This window comes from Etheostoma cragini, chromosome 2 (assembly GCF_013103735.1).
Source record: "Etheostoma cragini isolate CJK2018 chromosome 2, CSU_Ecrag_1.0, whole genome shotgun sequence".
NCBI lineage: Eukaryota > Metazoa > Chordata > Actinopteri > Perciformes > Percidae > Etheostoma > Etheostoma cragini.
Window position 1 is genome coordinate 12,054,418 of NC_048408.1, and position 25,494 is coordinate 12,079,911.

Sequence of the window (25,494 nt, forward strand, 5' to 3'; positions counted from 1 at the left end):
TATTAAAGTCTGGAAAAAAGGATCAAATGCGGTTCGACAACCTGCCGCATATTATCTGACCCACCAAATTATAAGATATTATAGGATACTGTCTCATAATCATGAGGTAATAAATCTAAATTATGAGATTAAGAAGTACTTAATGATGGGAAAAAACTTAGATGGTGGATTGCTTTTCAAATGGCGGAAATGTGCTTCCATTGAGATCTACAGCAGAAGCTCCAGTTTGGTAAGTAATGCAATCACACACACTCATTACAGTATTTAGGAAGTTGTTGCTATATTTTTCTTGAATATGAGAAAAAATGTATTATGGGGGGAGGATCTGGTTTTGTTATTGGGTAATGCAATTTCAATTAAACAGCACTCAAATGAGCTGTTCTATGCTATATCGCTGTACTGTAGTATATATTATGTTACAAAATATTACATTTCATGATTAAATCTCCCACTTTATTATGTTCAAAGTTTTAAATTCTTTGTTTTTCACACTACAAATCATGCAAATAAAATAATTCAGTAAGAAATGAAACGGTAAAATAGTAAAGTCAAAATCTAGGAATAAAATAATATTTCTATATTAATACACAACTATACCTTACTGACTTCTGTTCTCCAAGATGTTTCTAATCAAACCTCCGTCACTCCTTGTCTTGTAATTTCAACATACTGTAAATTGTTCTTTCTATTTTTTTTTAATCTCCATTCTTATTTTTTTATTTATAAGTCTCTTAATATTTATTTTTTACTTTCTCTTTAAATCCTTACTTATTTCTGTCCTTGTTATCCATCGATGTAATGCGTTTTCATATCCTGTGGAGGGCAATACTGAGCCCAGCACCATTTAAAGTACCTAAAACATTAGAAGAAGAAAAATGAAAAAGAGGAGGAGGTGACAAATCAATTCAAGAGTCGCCAGACGTTAGCGACAGAATGGTTCGCGGTGAGGAGCTCAGTGACTTCCAGCGGGGGACTGTCGTTGGATGTCACTTATGCAAGAAGTCGATCCGTGAGATTTCCGCTCTGTTAAACGTGCCGCGGTCCACCGTCAGCGCTGTCATTTTAAAGTGGAAACGCGGAGGGATAACGACGGCTCTGCCGCGGAGCGGCCGACCGCACAAGCTCAAAGAGGAGGACCGTCAACTGCTGGAGAAAGTCGCGCTGGAAAACTGTTCGCCCTCGGTGGAAGCTCTCACTGCAGAGTTTCAGACCGCCTCCGGGGCCAACGTGAGCCCCAGGACTGTCCGCCGGGAACTGCATGAGATGGGCTTCCGCGGCCGAGTATCCGCTTACAACAAGCCTAAAGGTGAGTTCAGGAAAGGAAACGTTCAACAATCCAATGATAGTGTTCCATGTGTTTGTGTTCACATGCTGTTGGCAACATTACACCTATATGCGATTGTGTGGACATTCGTGTTGACACCACCCCGCTCTCATCCTGCAGTTTGCTCTTATTAAAAGGCTTTCTACAGGATTTTGAGACCTGGCTGCAGACATTTCCCTTTATTCAGCCATAAGAAAACAAACTAAATATGTTAGGGACATTGTTTTCTGTTTTTGAATGTAATTCTAATGATATTTTTTTCTATGTAAACACTGTGAATTGTGTTGGAAATATAAAGCTGCCCATTTACTTAGTTTGTGGTAATAAGTTTAAACCCAACTTTAATTAAAGATCGTGTTTCCAGTAAAATGCCAAACGTTTACTGGTTCTACCTTCTCAAATGTGATAATGTGCTTCTTTCCTTTGTCTTATATGATGATATACAGAATATCTTTGGGTTTTGGACTTGTGATCGAAAAACAATTAGTCTGAATATGTCTGCTTGAGCTCTAAGAAGATCTACTGTATGTAAAATATATTGTCACAGGGCCTCTCTTCAAGGCAATACAATCTAGTCTTTGTTAAGACCTCTAATACTGAAATGATGCTAATCTCTTAACTGATGTCTAGTTATTAGATAACCAAAAACCCTGACATGCAGTGAACCTGGAACTTTTGATACAGTTTTCCTCTAGGTTTGGTCAGTAATCCAGACCTCTTCTTCCCTGTTGATTTGTGTTCCCTCTCATCAACCTGGACCAAGTCTGAGCACTAACCCCAAACCAATCATCTCTTTAATAGGGGTGTGAATCTTCATTGGTGTCACAATTCAAATCCATTGCGATTATCCTCTCAACGATTCATTACAATGCGCCACCTTCTCAAATGCATTATATATTCCCATGCATGGTTTTCATCAACATAATCAAGCAGTCAGTATACACTACCCGTCAAAGGTTTGGGGTCACTTAGAAATTTCCATTGCACTCCATTATAGACCAGCTGAGATCAGTTACATTGTTTTTTTAACCAGGGCAGCAGTTTTCAGATTACATTATGTGCTTACATAATTGCAAAACAGTTCTCCAATGTTTTCTCAGTTAGTTTTTTTTTTTTTTAAATGATAACGGATAAGTGAACAGAATGGGCCTCTGGAACATTGGATGAATGGTTGCTGATAATGGGCAATTTTAGATATTGCATTAAAGATCAGCCACCCACTCAGATCAGCTGGTATTCTGTCTAGAATGGAGTGGTTTGGAAATTTGTAAGTGACACTAAACCTTTGTCCAGTAGTGAATTATGAACTCATTTTTATTGCATCTGCTCTTGAAAAAGGCACTTCCTGAAAGAAGCGTAAAGAGTCTGAACACAGCACACAAAAGGCAAAAACAAAATAAGCAGCAAACGAAAAAGGAACATGTTCCATTAGTAGGCAATTATCGGTTATGGTCCATCACTGCATTGATGCAGAATTGTCCACATCTGCATCGCGATGCAATGAATAATTTTAACAGATATAGGTCCTAAACCCAGCTACAGAGGGCAATGCATGGGAAACACTATTCCAAAGAGGAACAGATTTCAACGCAAGCCGATAGAAGGCCTGGCTTCTGCTAAGCTTTTTTTTTTCTGCACAGAACCATCCCATTTTGGATTTGTGTGGGTTTCATGTCCCATAGACTGTAATTTCTCTTGAGTGGAAACAATATGTTTTGATTAGAAATGTATAAGAGGTTTTGAAGAGCAACGTGCACACATTTCTTAAATTCCAGCATAAATACTGAGCTTCATTAGGTGGGATCCCACCAGCAAATTGTCTGTAGTTGAAGCTATACAATGGGCTGTAGCGGGAGAAATGAGGGAATCTAGAAAAAAGACATTACACATGTCTTTCATGCCTTTAGTTTTCACTATATGTCCTTCAGAAAACTTGGTCCCACTCCAAAGACTATGGGCAATAAGATGCTGACTGCTCTCCTTAAAGGCTTTTCTCTTCGCTTTTCAAGCCACATAAGCATTAGTAAAGTCAGGCACTCATTTTGGGCGATGAGGACCGGCTCACAGTCTGCATTCCAGTTCCTCTCTCTCTTTAAGCCAAAGGTCGGGGCTCCATGCAGTTCATTCAAGTTTTTCCACAACAAAACCCCTTTTCTTTTTCAACGAAACCATTTCATTGTGGAATTAGCTTTGTGCATGGGGGGATTGTTACTGTATGTTGAAAAAAGGAAAGTGTCTTTCCCAAACTGTTGATACAAACTTGCAAGCACAATGAAATCTGCAGCATACTATAAAGTTTTTTGTCAAGTATTGTTTTCACTATAAATTTCTAATAGGAGTTACCAGTTGGCAGAATTGTTTAAGTGTTTTAACCAAAAAATGTTTCATCATACACATTTAGTTAAATAGCATACCGCTCTCTCAGATGTCTCTCTTATTTCAAACTTTCCTTAATACTTGATAAATATCAACTGTCTGACTTTCACACATTACCACAAATTTCCAGATTTCTACACACACAGAGCACATTATGTGTATTATGTGTGAAGTAGCATCAATAGAAAGAAAACTGTAGGGCCAAATCCATTGTCAGTTTTTGTGCATGGTTATTATAACTGAACTCATCTTTCATTGATACCAGGAGGGGAGAAAGCAGAGAAAAAGCAGGCTGCTCCATGCCAGGATAAAGCCAAGGTGGACGTGTCTCGTCTGGACCTGCGTGTTGGACGTATAATCCGAACTCTGCAGCCCTCGGAGACTAACAGTCTGTATGTGGAGCAGGTTGATGTTGGAGAGGCTTCTCCCAGGATGGTGGTCAGCAAGCCAACTGAACACATACCTACGGACCGGGTATAGAATTGCTCTTATACAATAATTTGTGTTTTTAAGGAATTTCTTGAATAACTTGTGATTTTTAGACGCAACCCAAAATCCAAAATTATTACATTTACAGTCATGTATAAAACAGAAAATGCAGAAAATACTCATTTTTAAGAAGCTGGTTTGTATGTGTGGTGTAGCCAGAGCTTACTCTACAGCAGGGTTCTTCGATGTTTTTCAGGCTAAAGACCCCTTAGCTGAAAAAAAGACATGCATATTAAACTGGGCCAGATGGATGAAAATGAATGGATATTATTATTATTACATAATTTTATATACACGGTTTTAATGTTAAATGTATATTTTGAAGGAACTTTTTTTTTCTTCTCAGAAATATGCCAATTTATCTTTGCTATTCATATGTTGAATTAATTTTATTGTACACTATCGGTCAAAGGTTTGGGGTCACTTAAAATTTCCATTGCACTCCATTGTAGACAGAATATCAGATCAGTAGCTGAGATCAGTTGCATTGTTTTTTTAACCAGGGCAGCAGTTTTCAGATTACATTATGTGCTTACATAATTGCAAAAAGGATCACCAATGTTTTCTCAGTTTTTTTTAAATGATGACAGATAAGTGAACAGAATGTGCCTTTGGAACATTGGATGAATGGTTGCCGATAACGGGCAATGTAGATTTTGCATTAAAGCTCAGCCACCCCCTCAGATCAGCTGGTATTCTGTCTATAATGGAGTGGTTTGGACTTTCAAACTATATTTTCAGACATATTCAAAGAATATCAAACACCATTTGGCAGGCCCCCCTGCACTAACTCTGTGGACCCACTAGGGGTCACGGACTGCTTGTTGAAGACCTCTGCTCTACAGTGCTGTGAAGAAAGGTCTGGCAATGCAAGACTCCATTAAAGGCAACTGCCGTCCAGTGTAAAAAGGGTGTACTGCACTAAAATAAACACACAGGCAAACGCATGGAAACATGACTCTTATAATTTGAGTTGTTTTCTATGATGTGGCATAAATCACTTCATAAAATACTGAATTTCTCTTCTCAGGCTTTGGCAAAGGTTTTCATAATAATAATAATAATAATAATACATTTTATTTGTTTTGCGCTTTACATTTTAGCAATCTCAAATTGCTACAGAGCATATAATAATGCATTTAATCAAAAAAAGTCAATTTAAGTAGATAATAAGATCAAGGTCAATATATAGTTTGGAGGAAAACCTATAAAATACATTTACTAAAAAGCTTTCTTGAAAAGATAAGTTTGAAACGATACTTCTTTATACTGTGGGGCCCGCAGGCATTTCCTGTTTGCTTCCTTTAATTTAAGAGCGAGATACACACACACACACACACACAATCCCTTCGGACACAGTTATTTCGAATTGGCATATTTGTATGACTATCATTTGCAGGTGTTTTGTTTTCATATGTAAATTGCACTAACATCTTTTTGTGATTATAATGTCCATAGGGGCTGTAAATACTTATTTAATCTTCTATCCCTCATGCAGATAGAGAACCGCATGGCAGTCCTGTTGTGTAACCTGAAGCCAGTGAAGACGAGAGGAGTGATGTCCCAGGCTATGCTTATGTGTGCTAGCTCACCAGACAAGGTTGAAATCCTTGAACCACCAAGTGGAGCAGCACCAGGGGACAGAGTTACTTTCCAGGGATTCCCAGGTACTATTACAGATTAGTCATTAGCATCAAACTTAAAGGCACAATATGCAATACTGACAGCTAGGGTTTAAAATAGTTACTGCAGTCCAAATTCAAAATACTGGAGAGAGTTGTTTCCCCCAGCCCCTCCTCCCCAGACTCGAAGTTCACGGAGGTTGCCAGGTTAAGATGGCAGCATCCAACAATGTTGCTAGACGCTAGTCTCACAAAGCCAGACATTACTCCACAGCACAGTAGCTAACGTTAGATGGTGCTTAAGTTGACATTAATAAAAGCCTGTGATGCCGAGCTCTGTACCCAATTGACAACCACCCTTTCTCAGCTTCAAATTACAGCAACAACTGGTGAAAGACTACTAACTCACTTTCCATTTTACCCAAATGACAGACACGCTTTCTGTACTTAAAATTACGGCAACAATTGCTAAGCACATTGCAAACTCACGGTCCTCTCTACCCAACTGACAGACCTTTTTGGCTTAAAATTACTCAGCGTTGGTTGGCTACGACCCCTGAACAGGCTATACTGTCTTTTTGCCTGAGTTAAATTGCATTTTGTTTCTATTATGAGGAAGTCAAACTTGCTGTTGCTGTCATTGGTCTGTCAAGGTGGTGGTAAACAGCCGTGGCCCTCTTGCCTGGTTCTCCGGTAACGTATACCGTTCGTCCGTTAGTTTGCTGCTTCCATGGCTGTACTACCGCTGTAATGCGCCAGGTTTGCGTTTTTAAAGGTATATCTGGCAATACGGCCAGCTGTCAAAATGAGTAGATGATGCCAAAACACAGACATTCCATCACAGAATGGAAATTTGAAAAGATAAAAATACTGGCTTTAGAATTTTTGTCAGAAAATATAGTATTACAACTTAGCATTTCTCAAAACATTCCATGACTCTGTGGTTGCGTGTGTTTTTTTGTTTGTTTTTTTCCCCTTCTGGCTCCAATGACAAACTCCCCCAATGAGCCTGCTCGGGAGCTGGAAGCACAGAGAGGGACAGGAAAAGGCTAAACTGGTGAAGAGGGCTAGCTCTGTTCTACTCTGCCCTCTTGACACCATAAAGGAGGTGGGCAAGAGGAGGATGTTAGCCAGGCTGGCATCAATCATGGGCAAAACCTCTCACCCCCTACATGAGACTGACTCTTTAATACCTAATATAGCAGTGCTAGCTTTTTCTGCAATATGAGCCCTGTTTATATACTGTCTGTTTATAGAAGGATGTTTGTGTAAATATGTTTAATTTATTACTATTATCATGACTAATTCAATTGTTTCTATGTCTTATACTTTATGTATATTTCTTTGCCTATGTCTACTTAATGTGTATTTGTGTTTTTCTGATGTGTGTGTAAAAAAAAAATAAAATAATAAAAGTCTTTTGCGCTGCTGTAGCACAGGAATTTCCCCAGTGCGGGATTAATAAAGTCTATCTTATCTTATCTTGGCATGTTTCCCTAATATCTGATGACATATTTAATATAGTAAATATATTACCCATTGCACCTTAAATTTAACCATTTTCAACCAAACAAACACTAGGAACATTATGATAATATACATTTTTACAAAATGTTTGTCTTTAGAAAATGAAAGAGGTTTTTTGTTGAACCCTCTTGCTGCAAAAACGATGGCAATATTTCAAAGAGCTGTGTGAAGTTTGGAAAATGCTCTTTCCTGTTTTAACATGTCCACCAAGTGAGGTTCATTAAAAATGGCTTCTTTTTTTTTCTTTTTTTTACCGAATCAACTCAGTCATCTATTGTGGTTGAATGGGAGCAAATCATTGCAGCCAGTTTCCAAATTCATTATGGAAAGTCATCCCAGGAGATTGGAGGCCGCATATTATTATCTATGGTTTGGCTGTTTTGAGTTGATTAATGCAATAATGTGTACAGTCTCAGTCCTGGACTCATAAATCCTGCGTTTATGATAAATGAATAGAGAACAAAGCAGATTCTTCTAATGTATCCAACTGACTTCTTGATTGCAGGTGAACCAGACAAAGAGCTGGACCCCAAAAAGAAGGTGTGGGAGCAGATTCAGCCAGACCTACGCACAGACGGCCAGTGTGTTGCAACCTACAAGGGAGCTGCCTTTGAAGTTGCCGGCAAGGGAGTGTGCAAAGCCCAAACCATGAGCAACTGTGAAATCAAATAAACTAACAGGACTGCTCAAAACAGCTCAGTGCAAATCCCTGCAGCCAGAATTTTGAGACAAGCCTTTCATGAAGATTGGAGGCTGTTGTAGCAGCATATGAATGCCCTTGGATTTGGAGTGACAAGTCCAACAAGGTCAACATGGGTGTTATGTTTGCGGGTTCACATACTTTTGTCCTGTAAAAGTGAAGAGTGTGTTGCACTCTGTTGGATGGACATGGACGTTACTGTTGGGATTTTATCATGAAAATCTGAAGTTCTGTATTTGGCCAAAGGGAGCACTTCAGTGCCTGTGATGATGTAGTTTGGTAAAATAGAAGAACATACAGCACACAGTCATAACCAACAAGGTGAAAAGAAAATGGAAGCTTTACAAATAATCCCTTTTGGTTGGGAAATCTTTCATAAAATATCAAATGTTTTCCCATGAACCCACAGTTGTCATTTCCAGTGAACAGTGGATGAAACTGTACAGTGCAGAAATCCCTATGACAAAGGGGACGCTGAACAGTTTTACTTTCTTATGACCTTAAGAAAATGAGTTGGAAATGAGTAAGGGAATGTTCTTATAACTGCATAAGGTCAGTTCTTTGAGCTCCTTAAGTTTAAGTCTGATGCTGACAAATCATTTAAATGAGTGTGTTATGCATCAGCATGTGGGAAGTTTTATTTGAATGATGTATCTTACATATTGCAATATTTAGTCTGAGATCTAAGTCATTGTGTTTATCTGTAGTTGAATCATGTGAAACTAAAAATTAACTTCTGGATCATTGAATGTAAATGCCGGTGTTGGTTAGATGTTTTATCCAGATTGTTACTCTGCTCTTTAGAAATTGTAATCGCTCAGTTAAACCTGTTATATGTCCTGCTTCATATGACATGTTTGTGTGAGCCTGTTTATCATTCCGAGGGCAAAAAATAAACCAACATATCTTGGTTCTAAAAGAAGCTATCATTATTTTCTTTTTTTTCTTTTATCCCAACCAAGTCCATAACTTGACACCAACTCAAACATGCAAAGTTCTTCTTCCCTTATTTTGAAGGAAGAACTGAAAAACAGCATGTAAATAATGGGGATGTGATTCAGGAACTAAAAAGTGGAACAGATGGTCCAAGTCACGTTGTTGCTGGTAGTTGTTTGACAGAACAGGGACAGTGAGAGGGAATGGTATCAACCTTTGCATACACAAAATATGTTATTTATTACCATTTTGTGAGATAGAAAAGGTAGCTATAAAACTTACTTCCCAGATGCCAGAAGAAACCCCAGCTTAATGTCTCAAAAATTGGAAGATGGATCCGTCTTAATGGGTAAATTCTTAATGGTACTAATCCTTGTTACGACCCTATAAATCAGAAAGAAACCATTGATGTAAACGTAACTGAAAGAAGGATGGAAGGCGCTTGTAACAAAATTCTCAATACAATTTATTAGCAAAACAAACAGAAATGTGCAACGCTGCTCCACAGCAGAAGCGGACAACAACAAAGCTGAGCTTGCCACGGTCTCAGGCAGAGGCCGATACATGCTCAGCACTGTCTGCTGCCAGCCAGCACAACTAAGACATTGAGAGTAGTGGAAACAGGGGCGATCGTAGGATAACCCCTTTAGGGGGGCTCAGCTCCTAATGAGAATGTGACACGGATACAGTGTCATTGCAGTCCGTCATTTCATTAGTCAATACTCGCTGAGCTAGCTACTAAACAACAACATCAGCAGCTAATGTTTTTGACAACATTAACACTATGATGGAACTAAACCTGACACTTCATAAATCACAGTGATAACAACAAATTGGACAATGTTCTAACATTCAGCAATTTTAGCTGCTTAAATTTAAATTCTGTCCTAATCTGCCCATGAAATTATCAACTTCTCCATGGACTATATGAAACTTCACAAACTGTCTCCTGCTGTCCCTCTGACAGATTAGATAGAGAGTCTGGCAAAACCCTCCTACAATTGGCTAAAACTGAGTTTCTGTTAACCCTTTTCTTGACTGGGTTACATATGCATAGCATCTGTGACAGCGAAACAGGATATTAAACCTGTTTCAAACCCTTTGGACCTGAAATTGTTCATCCTCTGTCACTAAAAAAAAAGTTTCAGGGGGGCTGAGATGAAATTTCTTGATCCCCCCTAAAGAGGGTCGAAAATCGCCCATGAGTGGATGGCCAAAGCGGTGGGGTTTCCTCTACATTGTCCCGGGATCTTTTGACAGGTGTGCTAACACAGCAATCACCAACCTGGGAAAGAGAGGGAGGAGACACACACACAAAGTCCAAAAAAAGTAGGCCAGAAAGACAGACCAAGGTGTTTTTCCTCTCATGCTTAAGTGTGTGGGGACTGTTGCTTCAGGCTGACTTTAATATTAAAAGGTCATGGAGTGTTGATATTAATGTCATGTCAGCCCCCACTGACCTCGATTACTTTCTCCTCTAGTTAGTCGAGGCACTGAAAAGGTTTACCACACTATAATGTCTGTCTCTGCATCTGCAATAAACTGGCGTGGAGGAGTCAGCCCTGTAAGTGTGCTGCAGCCTGTTGACTGCGTGGTTTACCGAGGGGAAAGTTTGTAAACATCCACCTGAAGCCACGTTTCGGTTAAGCTCAGGCAACCCATGAATTATGTGCCGCTCTTCCTGCATCCTGTTTTTGAAAGGCCACAAAGTGCAGCAAACCCAACAAAATACTCTTGTTACAGCTGTGGCTTGAATGTGTTTGTGTGGTATTTATTTGTCATGTACATGTTTACTTACTCCTAATTGTTCATATTATCACTTTAGTCTATTAAAACAATGAGATAAATAGGTCTACTTTTCTGAATGAATTTCTTAATTTTTATTGGTGTAATGCGAGACTGTTGTTCAAGTGTCCCAGCTGGGCCCAGGATGTCGATGTGGCAATAACTTTATGGAAATTTGATGAATTACATTAGCCTGGCTATATGTTCCAGTATAATTTCTAACTGACACAGTAAAAGCTGTAAAATAACTTCAGCATTTTTAATGCGTATATATGCAGAGTGGTGTTATAGGTTAGCAGGTTAATCTGGCACTGGTGTTCAAAATACTGAATGGAAACAAAGTAGAGGAAATGAATATGTTGCATGATTCACATCTCTGGAGTTTCCAACTGCCATGTTTATAGACTACAGTAGCCCACAACTCCATTATGTGAGTGGCATAGCCTAAGTGGAAAGACAGGGCAGATCTTTGATTACTATTCATCAATAATATATATTGTTCATAGTGTGGCTTTGTGATTCAGCATAAACAAGCAAACAGACAAATAGATTCACTGTTGTTAAGGCTCCACAGCTATTAGCAGTTGCACAAGATTAGTAGAACACCACTGTTGTGTTTACATTGTTGTAATGGTTGACATTTAATTTAATTTCTGTAAATATTATATTATTACATTCAATCAAATCGAAGATGTGTAGGCTATAACCTGAATTTAACGTTTTAACTAATTAATTCAATCATCACGTGCCTCCACCTCCCGCACGCTGACGTCGCGCGGTGGCCAGCTCGTGCTCGCTTTAATTTGCTTGCGGCAGCGGTGCAGCAGAGAGAAGGAGGCGGAGAAGAAAAAGCTGTTGCTTGACTGTTGAAGTGTCGTCTTTCTGCTTTACTACACGGACAGGTATCGCAGAGGAGAGCAGATAGACTGCTTACTCTTCATTTTGACCGAATATCACGACGTTTTTCGCTGCTAATCAACAAACCTCGAGACTGACGGGTTCGCACCTGCCGCGAAACATAAGGACAACAAAGCCTGATCCAGCACTGCGCTGTGCGGCGACAAACCGAGCCAGGCTGCCAGCAAAACCTTAAATAGATTAATTTCTTTAAGAGCCTGTGATGCACACGAGACTGGTGCTGCAAGAGAAGGTTTGTGTGCACGAAATTTGGTGTTGGACTTCCATATATTGAAGGCCAATCCGAGTCCTGCCTTGCTGGGTTAATTATAGCAACACTTGCATACGCGTCTTAATTTCTCCACGGACAGCCAACAGTGGAAGATATTTGAAGGCTCGACGAGGGGATTGTTAGGCCTACATCGGTGTTTTAACAATTAAATAGCCTAACCCTGCTTGTTTGAGGGTCGCCGTCAGCATCCCTCTGTGCTCAATGTTCCCTTGAAAACCAGGAGAAGAATGTGGGTCAGTCCCGAAGATGTGTTACTGGCGGGCGCATTATGGATCACCGAGAGAGCAAATCCATATTTCATCCTCCAGAAACGGAAGGGCCACGGGGATGGAGGCGGAGGTCTGGCGGGTGAGTCCTACTATTATTATTATTATTATTAAACTGTCATGGATCGTCAGCAAAAACGTGTTTTATTTAAATTCCGAGGACTGAAATTGAGTGACAGTAAAAACATGTAGGCCTGGCAGGTTCTCTAGTCAGTGCCCTTGATCAAGGCACTGGCTCAGAATTGGAGTTGGTTCCCTGGGGCTGTAGATGGCTGGAATTCGCTACATGTATGTGTATGTGACAACAAAGTTCCTTTTTACCTTGGTACAATATTTCAGGTGGAGTGTGTTGACGTTTGACAACGGGAAACACATGGTCAGGATAATGTAAAAAGGATCAAATGACCAACCAGCTGTCATGCGGGGCCTTTGTGTATGTTAGCAAAGGGGAGTTGACTACTTTTCTTTACTGATTGATTTATTCACACTATCGGCCTGCTTGAACCTAATGAAGGATACACCTTTTGACCAAGTATCAAGGGACAACATCCAGCACATCTACTCACAGATCATGTAAAACCTACCCCAAAAATTGGGTCACACTATCTTGTAATGTGGCAGACTATCCCTGCGTGCAAGACAAACTGAATTTCAACCATCACAGCAATGCAAACAATAGTAGTTGTCGTCCTTGTGCAGCTGCTAATAGCCGTGGAGCCTTAACAACAGTGACTCTATTTGTCTGTTTGCTTGTTCATGCTGAATCATTCCCCTTCTTCCTTCTTTCACTCCTCCACTCTGTTGCTTATTCTATCCAAAATGGGTCAAGCAGCAAGAGCAGGAGCATAAGGAGGAGGAAGAGGATGATAAGTTATGGAAATGACATTTGGAGGTTTGCAGTTGACAGCCCACTGTCCTGTTTTCTTTCTGAATTTCATCACAAAGGGTGGCACTTCCTCAAATTTAACAGAAGAGATGCTGTTTAACATCTTTGAGATGATCAAAAATATTTGGGTATGTGAAAACTTTAATAGATGAGACTGTTTGGGTCCTGATTTTGACATTTTATCCAAGACAGCCACAGATAACTTGGGGTTCAAATATGAGCTGCTGGGCCCCTATAAACCCCCCAATGCTTCCCCTATGTAGCATACTACAATAAACTATGATATGGCCCCATATGTGCTGTGTGGTAATTTAACAAAGGTTTTATATATTGGTTTAATTATGAAGGTTGTAATGCTAAATTTTGGCCCATTGCTCAAAGATCAGGAGATAAAGCAGGAGCAACTTCAGGGACCATGTGATGTCAGGTGATCTTTCCATATTCCAAAACAAACTTAGAGTACATTTTGTTATTGCAAACAAATTGGCACATAGTGAACCTTGGGCTTTTGAGGGCGCCTGATGGTCCCAGGGAAGTTTCCCCTCTTTGTGTTTATCAGCTCAGTTTATGTTACCTGCTGAGATTTTCTCACTCGGTCAGTGTCACTGCTCATGAGCCTCAACACCAGTTACTATAAGAGTAAAATCTGCCACAGAGGACGGACTCAGGACTGGGCGATTTAGTTAAAATCTAGCAATATTACACATACAAAAGATTAAAAACTATCAGAATTTAGTTTATTTTTTTATTTCTAACCCCTCTATTTATCTTGTTACCTCTTAGTTTAACTTTGCAACCCCATGTGGAGGTCCTGACCCGCAGGTTGGGAACCACTGAACCTTATAGGGACAAGATAACCCAATGGGAATGTCTGTTTTCGGTTAATCCAATCAATAAGATACATTACAAAAGGTACTTTATCATATTGATGCAAAACTCCTTTTTGAATAAGGTATTAGTATAAAGCAATGGTGGCAAAGAATCCCTAGATATATCATGGATGCAGGGGTTTGAACAGTTTGGCAAATTCTTGTCTTGAGGTATACGTTTACCAACCATAGTCGGACTAATAAAGGCTTAAGTGAGCAGTGAGTTTTGACTTATTTGACCCTCTTTAATGAGCATTCATCTTCTATGTTATTCTTTACAGCTTTTGGGAAGGGAAACTAAAATAGTTTACTATTTTGAGGGTTTCAAATGCTCCTTAATGATGATTCCTTTGTAAGATTAGTTATAAATGAGAACTGGAGTTAGGGAACTTGCATGTGCAACCAGATACCCATCTATTGTTTTTTTTGTGTCTCCATGTTTAAAACCTTAAAGACCCTTTTACCCTTAAAAGAGTTAATTATTTTTCATTTTTCTCTGAAGAAACTGCATAAATTTGGCAACTTTTATCGATCCCTGCTCATGCAGCTTCTGTACTGATGTTTCACAATGTTGCCACTCTGACAAATTATGTTTGAAAATTAGAGAACAGCGGTTTGGTGGAGCAAAGCAAATGTACTTTTTGCCTTTTTTCCCCCAAACCTCATTGGACATCAGAAGTCAAGCCCTGTTATGGCTGTGACACACCAACCCGATAATCAACCGTCTGACCGGTGAAGTCAGTCACTTAAGTCTGTTTAGTGTGTACCGTGTCGTCGTCCGGAGGAGCCGTCGGCCTTCATTTTGGCCAACTGACATGCTCAGTCGGAAGGCGACGTCTCGTCGCTTTTAGTGTGTTCCGAGGCACTTTTTTGACCAACTCGGGGAGACTGCTCAGTCCACCTGCCTTTTCTGCAAAGGGTCGGCCGTCTGGTGTGTGTGGAGCTTTAAGTTAAACAGAACAGCAGATTTGTGCCTTGCTCTGTGAAATGCTCCGTTCTGGTGCAGCTGATTGATTTACCCTCTCTCTGGAAGAAGTGCTTGTTGGCAGTGCCAGTGTGTCTGGGCGCCAAGCACACACTGGCACACAGTACAAGTCATCATGCTCAGCATTTACATAACATGACATCATCCTCTAGCACCACTTAGCACACTTTGTGTTGCCAAAACAAGAACTCACCAGAGCCTAAAAAAAGGAGGCTGCAAGTCTTTTCTTTATTTTAATATTATTGGTGTTCATACCATTATGCTTTCAGAGAATAGTATTGTGGTTATAAGTTGTGACTAAAGGTAACCTGTGGACTTCTGGAGCAGTAGTAATGCAATGGAACAATGTTTTTACTAAAGGTGAGTAGATCCCAGTTTTGTTTCTTCTTGAGTGCAGGCAACACAATACACATTATTATACTACTCCACTGATCAACTGGGGGTAGTGATGCACCAATAAAGGCAGCAGTGCCCCAGCAAAAGTACAACATTGAAAGCTAGCGAATGTGAACAATGCAGGTGTGAAACTTCATCAAAGAAAAATCATGTTTGCAGATGAATTTGTAGAAGGGAATACATTCAACACATTTCTTACAGAAGAATGTAAACATACTGTCTTAGTTGTTCACAATATAACTCTACAGGGAACGATAAAAAAAATGCATATACATACAATTAGAACTAAATAAAGCTAGTCTACACTAACTGCTCAGTTTTAGTAATTTGCAGGTTAACACATATAACCTGATAAACTACCAGCTTTTAACTTGCAGTCTTCTTATCTAATAACAGAGTTTGCATGCACCCAATGTTTTGTGGTACAGTGCAGAGCTGGAGGGACATTGAAAAGGACGTCTTGCATCCAAGAGTGCTTTGTTGTCTACATGTGGCCATGACCATTATTTGTCACTATGTTCTGCAAGGAAGCAAAAATACAGAACAAAACCTGCATTCATCTGTAAATAACTTCAGAATCAGGCCATCGTGTCGGCTGTTATGCAACTTGACACTTGAAGCATACCATTTCACAATAATTTGAGTCATTGTATAACACAATCTTGCTGGTTATAACTATATGTTTAACTGGAGGTGTGTCATGTCAGTATGGACATCAGACAGATACTGACCTGTCATTTTATAGGTCACACAGTTACTTTGAACTTTAGGACTAGTATTTGATGTTGATATAGATGTAGAGAAGGTGGAGAGGCTGTTAAATACATGTTATTGCATATGTGGAGGCAACGAGACTTGAATGTGATGATGATGATTATTCATGCATGTCTCCGGTTTCTGGTATCTGAAACAGTATTGATTTTAAGTCTCAGGCAGATTGTGTTCCTTTGTGTGCTCAATGCAAACATCTTAACCCAGCAACCACTCTTTCTCCCCCCCCCCCAAGATGTTTTAGCAGAAAGAGATGAAACAAAAGAAATGAAGCAGTTTTTTTTTTTTTTCACATTGTTGGTTTGGTCTGCTGCTCTTTCATTGAGGCATCACATGATTTTACAGATTGTTCTGCTCATTCCATAGACGGAACATGCAACCATCACAGCTTTGTGTTGTCTTTGTTTTTTTTACACCCACTCGTACAGCATGTGGAAGGAAATTATATCTGTAAGGCAGGTGTGTGAGATGGAACAAACAGTGTTGGTGTAATGAGTTAATGCTGTAGAGGCAAGTGTAGTTTGTGGTTCGGGTTGTAAATATTCAACAACTCATGTACAATCCACACTGGTTAATAAAAACCGCTGTCTTTCTGTCTGTTTTGGGTTTCACTCATCAGTCTTACTGGAGGAGTGGCGGGTGGATGTCAAGTGGTATCAAACCTTCAGTGGTCTCCTTTCTTGTGCATAACAACCAGGTTTCCGGCGTTAAACCTCAACTTGCATATCGTAGGCTGAACCATTCATTGCATGCTGTACAACAATGTACAAATTAGCTGCTTTTCATGAATTTTTAAACACAAGATGTCAAGAAAAAGCACTAGATACACTCATTTGCTGTATCTCTTTGTATGTATTTTGGGAATTGGGTTGCAATGATTAACAATGACCCTGAAAGGAATGAAAACAAAAGGAAAGGGATGTTTATTAGCTTGAACAAATGCTTTATAATAAATATTTTCTGTGTAAAAGATCTCCATTTTGAAAATATATAGGTATTTTTAATACTGTGGATACGAAAATGTACATTGACTGATAAATGTCAATTTTCATTTCCTGCAACCCTATTTTGAGAGGAAAAGCTAAGCAGGTAACACATCAAAAGCTTTCTGAGGTCATCATGTGAGCTTTTGTTGAACTTGAACCTTTTGGTTATATGACTGTTTTAAACCCCATGATTTTCTTTTGTCGAAGAGGAAGTCTTCACACTAACAACAGTTGTTTGTTTTTTATACCCTTTGTGAGAGAGTGCGAGACTGAAATAAGCTCATCAGTTTCAGTGTCGGACACCACTTTTGCTGATTGACTTCTTCAGCCCTGGGGAAACAGTTAAGTGGTTACAAGTGAAACACTACATTTGTAGTAGTTCTAATGACAGTGCTCAAAACATGACATTCAGCATGACATTCACCATCTTGCTGTCTGCCAGTTTACAGTAAGATGCCATGGTATGAAGCTCAAGTTGCTTTCTTGAGTGTTCATTGGGACAAAATGGTGAGAGGGACTGATGAGGACTTGTAATGGCGGATACGTGGAGGAAGGCAGAAAAGAATAGACATGAGAAGGATAGAAAGAAGACAAAGTGAAGGTTTGTAAGGTCTTTGAATGATGGAGGGTCAGTGAGTCTTAATCATGCAGATGTAATTTTGTCATTATTATTATTAAGATTATTTTCTGAAAATAAAACATTTCAGCTTTGTCGCTCGGCCTCTCTGTCTCTTTCTCTCTCTTTTCCTCCAACTCATCCTATCTCTGTGACTCATACTGTGTTTGGCCTGACGGACTGCTGAGCAAAAATAACCTGTCTCTTATGGCCATTGAAGGCATACTTACTCTAAACCAAAAAGAGCAGGTTTTTAAATTTCAAGTAAATGTGTAAATCACCTGCAAATAGAAATTTCAGCTAGTCATTAATAAAGGGTCCTTACAATATTCCATCAAATCTTCAGATGTACACTAACTGTTAATAAGTTACTAAAGGTATCCTGTGAAGTTTTATTTGATTACATTCAGTATTTGTCAATAGAAAACATTGTCTGAATCCTTGAAGTGTACAGAATGCAGTTTCTTCCTCCTCCAAACATTCACAAATGTATGTTTTTAATTTTTTTGAAAGCCTGCATTGTTTACACGTATCACTGTGTCACAAATCTATTCTACATACTAATCGCCATAGTATCCTGGTTGGGAGTTGGAAAACAAAAACATTGACAAACTTAAACACTTTAAATTGTCAGGATTACGTGCAAAGGCTTTTCTAAAGAGGGGCAGGGGGCAGTGTCCCTGTAATATAAAGTCTGGGCCCCCCTTTGAGCCCGCCCCTAACTAGACTGTCTTTAAGAGGCTGTAGCGTGCTACGTTTCTGTTTCACCACCATCCATCATTTATTAAAATCTTTCCAGCTCCTCCAATTCCTTTTTGTGTGTTGCATTGTGAGAGAATCAACATCACACTAAAAAATCCAACGTTAATAAGTATGCAAGCTGTGTGGTTGAGTATACTTATTTTGTCCACACTACACACTAAAATTCTTTATAATAGGCTTTTTATTAGCGCATTCATTATTTTGTCGGCTGACTTTTGTTTTCTCTCACTTAGTTCTGTCGTTATCTGCCTTCCTTCATCACCTGGCTTCAAACACCAAAATAACTATTAGTCATCATGTCTCAGAATTAGGCGTATGCGGATCAGTTTAACAAGTTACCAAATGCATACATTGTGAGGCATGGACATTCCAGTCACAGGAGGCTTTTCATATGCTCAAATGTCAAACAACCGGACCTCATGTGTTTCCCCTTTGCTCAAGCATAACAAAATATCTTGAAAGGATTAATGCACTTTCTTTTATTATTTGTTAGGCCTCTCACATGGTTTTGTTTCACAGCTGAACACATTTATTAAGTTTTATCAAGATTAATGGTTAATTTTAGAGTGTGAGGTTTTTATTGCTTTTGGACATTTTTTAATTTAGTCTCTGGGGAAAGATCTGAAGTGTTTTTTAGTATTTGTTTCTCAGTTTTTCATATTCATCCTGTAAAAGGTCCAGGAATTTTGCACCAAGATACATGATAACCATATGTTAGATTATTAGAGGGACCCAGGTTCTGTTCAGCCCAAAATTATACTGGAAAGATGGGTCAATCCTAAATGGAAGAGAAAAGCACATAAGAAGCTGGGTCCAGACTAGTTTAGTGATAACTATGGTGATGTGTTCATGTTGTATGTTTTGTATGTTAAAAAAATAGAACATTGTTAATCACAAAAAATAACAGTATTTTGTTCTCTAACAGGTTTGCTGGTTGGGACCTTGGATGTCGTCTTGGACTCCAGTGCTCGGATGGCTCCATATAGGATCCTTTACCAGACTCCTGACTGTTTAGTTTACTGGATAATTGCTCATGGTATGTGCACTTTCCCTTTTTAGCTCAAACACATGTAATAGAAAGAAAGCAAGCCCCTATCTCAAGTCTAATTTGAGAATTTACTTTGTGGATTTTTTTTCTGCACATTTTAGTTATACAGATATATTTCTCCAGTTTAGACCCCACTGTGTTTTCACCCCCTGCACATCCCTCCCAAAGCCAACACGCAAAACATCCTGCCTTTTTCACGTAGTTGCTGAATGCCAAGCATTACATCACGCCCCAGTGGTTTTGAAGGACAGGGTACAGGATCGGGCGCAGGGAGCAATGCTAAAAAATGAGTGGATGTTGTGTTTTTCTTCTAATTACTGGTTGGGGTTTTATTATGATTTCATGTCCATCTGCTGGTGTCTCACAACAATGTTGTCTGCAAATTCTATGTATGCAAAGCTTTACTTATCTCCAGTGAGACAGTGTGTAGTAGTAAATCATGCAAAGTAGCAGTCACAGTCCAGACTGATTAGAAGCAGCACTCTTCTTTTTTTAATCTTTTTTTTTTGTGTGTCTTGGAATATGAAATTATCTCCGCTATATTTTCAGAAAACTTTTAAACTTTTAAAACAAAACCAGGGCAGCAACTAAGTTATTTTCATTATCAATTAGTTTGCTGATTCATTTCTTAATTAATAAATGTGAAAAATATCAATTTCCTGTAGTAAGTTGACACACTCAAACTGCTTATTTTCTCTGACTGCTGTAAACTGCTGTAATTAGCTGTAGTTTCAAATTTAATGAAGATCGGACACTATGGAGACAATGGCAAAGCTGACTTTGTTTGGGTATATCTGCAACCAGGTATTTAATTAATCTGCTCCCTACTTAATGTGTTTATGAGATACTATATTCGTGCTCCCTATCTGAATTGGAGGCCTACAGAAGACTAGCCTAACTTTGACTTTGGCAATGACTCCCCACCTCCCCTCCCTCTCAGTTCTAAAATCCGCCAAGAGATAGGAGTGTGGAGCAGTCTGGCAGACGTTGCTAATTTAGTGAATGTGGACTCACATGAAGAATAATGGTCCACAGTGGCAGCCATTACTGCAAACGTTTTCTCCTGCAGCCCAAAAACATCAGTTTTGACCTTGCTGATAACAGAAACAAAATGGTCATAATAGTGTAGATGTGGATGATTTGCATTTTATTTTACTCTTGGCTCTAGCAATTGGACTCTCACTGATGATGTTGCCTCAAGGATCTCCCACCTTAATGTTTAAGAACACAATAGTCATTTCCCATAAATTCACGTGTGGCCCAGTACTAGATCGCGACTGTAATGCCAGTTAATTTTGAAACATTACACCATCATGTTCCTCCTGTTAACAGAGCGGCTGAGTGCACTGACCCTCCCTCCTCTCTTCTCTGCAGGAACCTCCCGCAAAGAGATTACAGAGCACTGGGAGTGGCTGGAACATAACCTGCTGCAGACTCTCTCCATCTTTGAGAATGAGAATGACATTACCACCTTTGTCAAAGGAAAAGTCCAGGTAACTACTCACTCTGTTCCATCAAAAATGCAGTTAATGTTTGAAGTTCAGATTCAAAGGTGTCCTCTGTGAAAGGGTGAGGTAATTGTTGTTTATTATAGATGGAAGTGACAAATATTGTTTTTTTTTAATTTAATTTTATGTGTTGGTCGCAAACATTCAGAGAGATCGAGCATTTACAGGTGGTCAAAAATAAATGTGTGGTGGGCATCTGATAGCATACCTGGTAGGGCATGCACCACATTTACAAAGGCTCAGTCCTTGTAGCAGCGGCCGTGGGTTCAACTCTGACCTGTGGCCCTTTGCTGCATGTCATTCCCCCTCTCTCCCCTTTTAAAATCTTCAGCTAGCCTATATAATAAATGCCTAAAATGTCCCAAAAAAACTTTGAAAAAAAATAATTTAATAATAATAATAATAAAAATAATATTAAATGATATTGTACTTTTTGAGGACATCCATTTTTAACAGAAAAAAGTTGGCAGATCTGAGCAAACATTCTGGTTTGAGTGGGATGCTTTAGTTAGGGCTGCACGATTATGGCCAAAATGATAATCACGATTATTTTGATCAATATTGAGATCAAGATTATTTGATTTTTACCAAAACAAATTTTATTGTCACATATTGTTTATAACCGCTTTCACATCCATGTTATGCTACATTTCACATACAGCTGCAACACATGTTAATGAAAATTAGCAATCTGAAATAAATAGCATAGAATGTATTGAAAAAAAAAATATATATCTAAAGTGTTTCGCTGTGAAGGCTCCTTCACTTGTTTTCAACAATAATTGATTAAAGGAGCTAGAGAGAGAGGGGGAGTGCGATGGACTTATGCAACTCACAGAGTGACGGCTGATTCATTATTAATGGGTCCAGCATGCGTTGAATGGTGGGTGAGCAGAGTTGAACAAGTTGTTTGTATGAAATGTCTGTATCGTCTCTGCGCTGCATTTTTATGAACTGTGATATTCTGGCCATGGGTCACATCTCTGGCCCAAGTCCAGCAGGCTCTGTCTCACTTGCTATTACTCAACAAACTGAAGTTAGTTGCATTTATTAACTTTGTGTTTTTGCTGTGGCGGCCGCAATAGTAGAGTTACCAGCGGAATCACTGGTACAAATACAGGTTTGCCTCTCATTAGATTAGATAATACTTTATTCATCCCACAGCGGGGAAATTCCTTTTGTTACAGTAGCATTCTCTAGAATATAAGCAAAAAACAAACAATTAAACACGCAAGAAAAACAGGCAAACAGTAGACAATGAGCAGAAGGTAGACTGAAGTAAAGTGGCGTCAAATAAAGGTATTGTAAGGTGCGAGTGCCATAGTACAAAAAAAACATACAACTGTGTTTAGAACAATTAAAACTGTGGACAAATGTAGTGTGTGCCATCGCCTCTGTGTCTCTCCGTGTTGCTGGGAGCTGTGTGAGTGAATGGGGGGGGGATTGCGGGGAGTTAGAGGAGAGATCCAAACACAAGCACGGCTTTAAAGAAGAAATGGGTAATGTAATGCAACATTAAACCATATTGATATAAACAACATTGCTTCGTCTGTGGAGATGCAGCGGATGCGAGGACATTAGATGCACTGGTGCAACATAGAGAAAAAATGTTAGTCGTACCCTAGAGCCCTGTGAACTAACGTACACTAACTAGCACCGACTACCACTGGTCACTGCTGTTGCCTGAAAACCAACAGATGGGACAAAATGTTGCGTTTACTAGTAAACTGGTAAACCTTGTGACCGACATATAACCAACTGCTATCTGTTGTTGAATTTTCCTCACGTTACTCTGTCCTCTGTGACTGTCTCCATCTAGAAACTATGCTGCGCGGTGGAGGGAACCACTCTGATTGGCACATGATCAGACAGTGGTTTACAGAGCGGTAGATGGGCTTTGTAAAAAGAAAAAAACGGAGCGATTTATGAAATGACTCATTTAAAATATTGCTTGATCACGCAAACTTGATCAAAAATCAATGAGCCAAAATTGGGATCATGATTAAAAGTTGATTAGTTGTGCAGCCTTAGGTATGACTCCAGACAGTTTATGTGACTCGTGGTGCCGTCTTTTTTTATTTTTATTTGAAGAGAATCAAAGAATGTAGAGAATAAAAGTGTAGAGATGGCTACTGGTCAAGATAGGCTGCAAAACAAAATGTTTCATATAGAAAGACAAACTGGGACGATTAACAGTAGTAGCCCATTCTCTATGCATCCAACAATGTGGAATTGTAAATTTAACACCGCAATCCTAGACAGCTTCTGCTCCTCACTTTAAAATCCTATTGTTTCATGTCTCAGCTCATTTAGTTTTCCTGTCTCTGTCCTTTTTTGCCTCAGGGCATCATTGCGGAGTACAACAAGAACCATGACGTCAAAGAGGACGATGACACGGACAAGTTCAAGGAGGCCAGCACCAAGTTTCGTAAACTGTTTGGCATGCCGGAGGAGGAAAAGCTGGTCAACTATTACTCCTGCAGCTTCTGGAAGGGCAAGGTGCCACGACAGGGATGGCTATATCTCAGCATCAACCACCTCTGCTTCTACTCCTACTTACTAGGAAAAGAAGGTTGGTTTTAGACCCAACTCTACCTTTGTCAGTGTCTTTGAGCAAAATGGGTGGGGTGACGTGGAGTCACAAATTAAACAGTAGCTTGTCTTTTTCTGACGAATATTATTCCAATCTTCTTTCACTATCTCTTTGACCCTTCAGTCTGATGTGAACGTCAAATAGTTTTTGGAGTCTTGATTTGGAGTTTGTAGTCTTTTGACTATTTAACTACATCAACTATCCTCCATATGTTTTATTTCTTCATTAAAAGAATCTCACCTGGAGATATCTGGAGAAATTCTTTTTTTCAAGGCTAGATTATATATTTGAGACTCCAAACTATTATCAAAAGCAAAAAAACTATTTTAGCAGTCAGTTGATACACACCAACATCTACACCACACCACATATAAAATATAATTTTAGTATTCTCGCATGCTTCTAAAGGATCCATCATGCAAATCTTACACCATATCCTGAGAGCTGCCTTGGTCTGTTTTGTTTTATTGTGTCCATATATACTGATGTCTGTATCTTCATTTCTTTTGTAATTGTCAGCCAAACTGGTGGTGCGTTGGGCTGATATCACCCAGCTGGAGAAAAGTGCCACCCTTTTGCTGCCCGACGCAATCAAGGTGAGCACCCGTATGAACGAGCACGTTTTCTCTGTCTTCCTCAACATCAACGAGACCTTTAAGCTGGCGGAGCAGCTGGCCAACATTGCCATGCGTCAGCTCCTGGACAACAAAGGCTTCGAGCAGGACCGCTCGCTGCCCAAGCTCAAGAAGAAGTCACCCAAGAAGGTGTCTGCACTCAAGAGGTGAGAAAGATCTGATGTGGAGTGGGAAATACTTCTGCTCATCAATAATTAATGCCATTTAAACCTTTTTGTGACATTCAGTTGATTGAGCATTAATGTGTTGTGGTTGGCAGAGCAGTTGGTTACCCAGACACTTAACAACCAAAGAATGAATGGTGTTACTAGTTTAGGTTTCTCAGTTTAACTGCAAAAGCAACACATACATATGTTGCAAACCATCACCGCTCTTCCCCTTCCATTTCCATGCCAACCTGTAGCTGCTAAGAACTACTGTCAAGCTCTAGTAGTTGGGTCTCTGCAAGGCCGAAAGAATGGCCTCAAGATCCAATTTTTGCTTGATGAAAACATTTTATGTAAGCATTATTTGGTTATACTGCAGTCTGGGGTTATATGATTGTTACATTACACTTTACTCCATCTGCACAGACACATTATTGACTTTGTCCAAATTGTGTAACTTTAGGAAATGAAACTATATACTCACCACAAATTTAACTGGGTATACTTTACATGTAAAATTTTTCATAAGTATATATGATGTATCACCTTTTTGCCTTATCACTATGACTATATCAAACCAAGGTTTTAGTTTATATTATCTTATTACAAAAATGTGTCATCTAACATGATATTTTTCATCCTTCAGGGATTTGGATGCAAGAGCAAAAAGTGAGCGTTACCGGGCGCTCTTCCGTCTACCCAAAGATGAAAAACTGGACGGACACACAGACTGCACCTTGTGGACCCCCTTTAACAAGATGCACATCCTGGGACAGATGTTTGTTTCCACAAACTACATCTGCTTCACCAGCACGGAGGAGACGCTGTGCAGTCTCATTATCCCATTACGAGAGGCCAGTTGTTTGTCTTTGTCTAGTAGCTTTTGGGAATAGAAACAACACTGTAACTGAAATCTGTCTCTGTCTAAAGAGCAGTCATCATGAACATAAGTTGAAGTTAACTGCTAACATGTGAATGTATCTGATAACGTCTGTTTACTTTATTTACAGTAACAACCCTCTACCAAAGTTAATACTGTTTTCCATTTAACTCTAGTCAATTACTAAATTGCATAAAAC

At 39.3% G+C, this 25,494-nt stretch overlaps 2 protein-coding genes across 4 annotated transcripts in view; both read left to right on the plus strand.

Annotated features, from left to right (window-relative positions):
* The first annotated feature begins 876 nt into the window (after nucleotides 1-876).
* LOC117961207 (aminoacyl tRNA synthase complex-interacting multifunctional protein 1-like) lies at nucleotides 877-8,488 on the plus strand. The gene is made up of 4 exons (XM_034899713.1): nucleotides 877-1,306; nucleotides 3,966-4,174; nucleotides 5,688-5,856; nucleotides 7,844-8,488. The coding sequence occupies exons 1-4, from the start codon at nucleotides 934-936 to the stop codon at nucleotides 8,008-8,010; spliced, it is 918 nt and encodes a 305-aa protein (XP_034755604.1). The 5' UTR covers nucleotides 877-933; the 3' UTR covers nucleotides 8,011-8,488.
* Nucleotides 8,489-11,569: 3,081 nt separating this feature from the next.
* The window catches only part of tbc1d9 (TBC1 domain family, member 9 (with GRAM domain)), a 39,574-nt gene continuing 25,649 nt past the window's right edge, over nucleotides 11,570-25,494 (plus strand). For all 3 annotated transcript variants that reach the window (XM_034888104.1, XM_034888087.1, XM_034888096.1), the window contains exons 1-6: nucleotides 11,570-12,296; nucleotides 19,411-19,521; nucleotides 20,908-21,026; nucleotides 23,385-23,613; nucleotides 24,154-24,415; nucleotides 25,062-25,269. In XM_034888104.1, coding sequence (XP_034743995.1) covers nucleotides 12,176-12,296; nucleotides 19,411-19,521; nucleotides 20,908-21,026; nucleotides 23,385-23,613; nucleotides 24,154-24,415; nucleotides 25,062-25,269 — 1,050 coding nt within the window. In that variant the 5' untranslated portion in view covers nucleotides 11,570-12,175. The remainder of the gene's footprint in view (nucleotides 12,297-19,410; nucleotides 19,522-20,907; nucleotides 21,027-23,384; nucleotides 23,614-24,153; nucleotides 24,416-25,061; nucleotides 25,270-25,494) is intronic.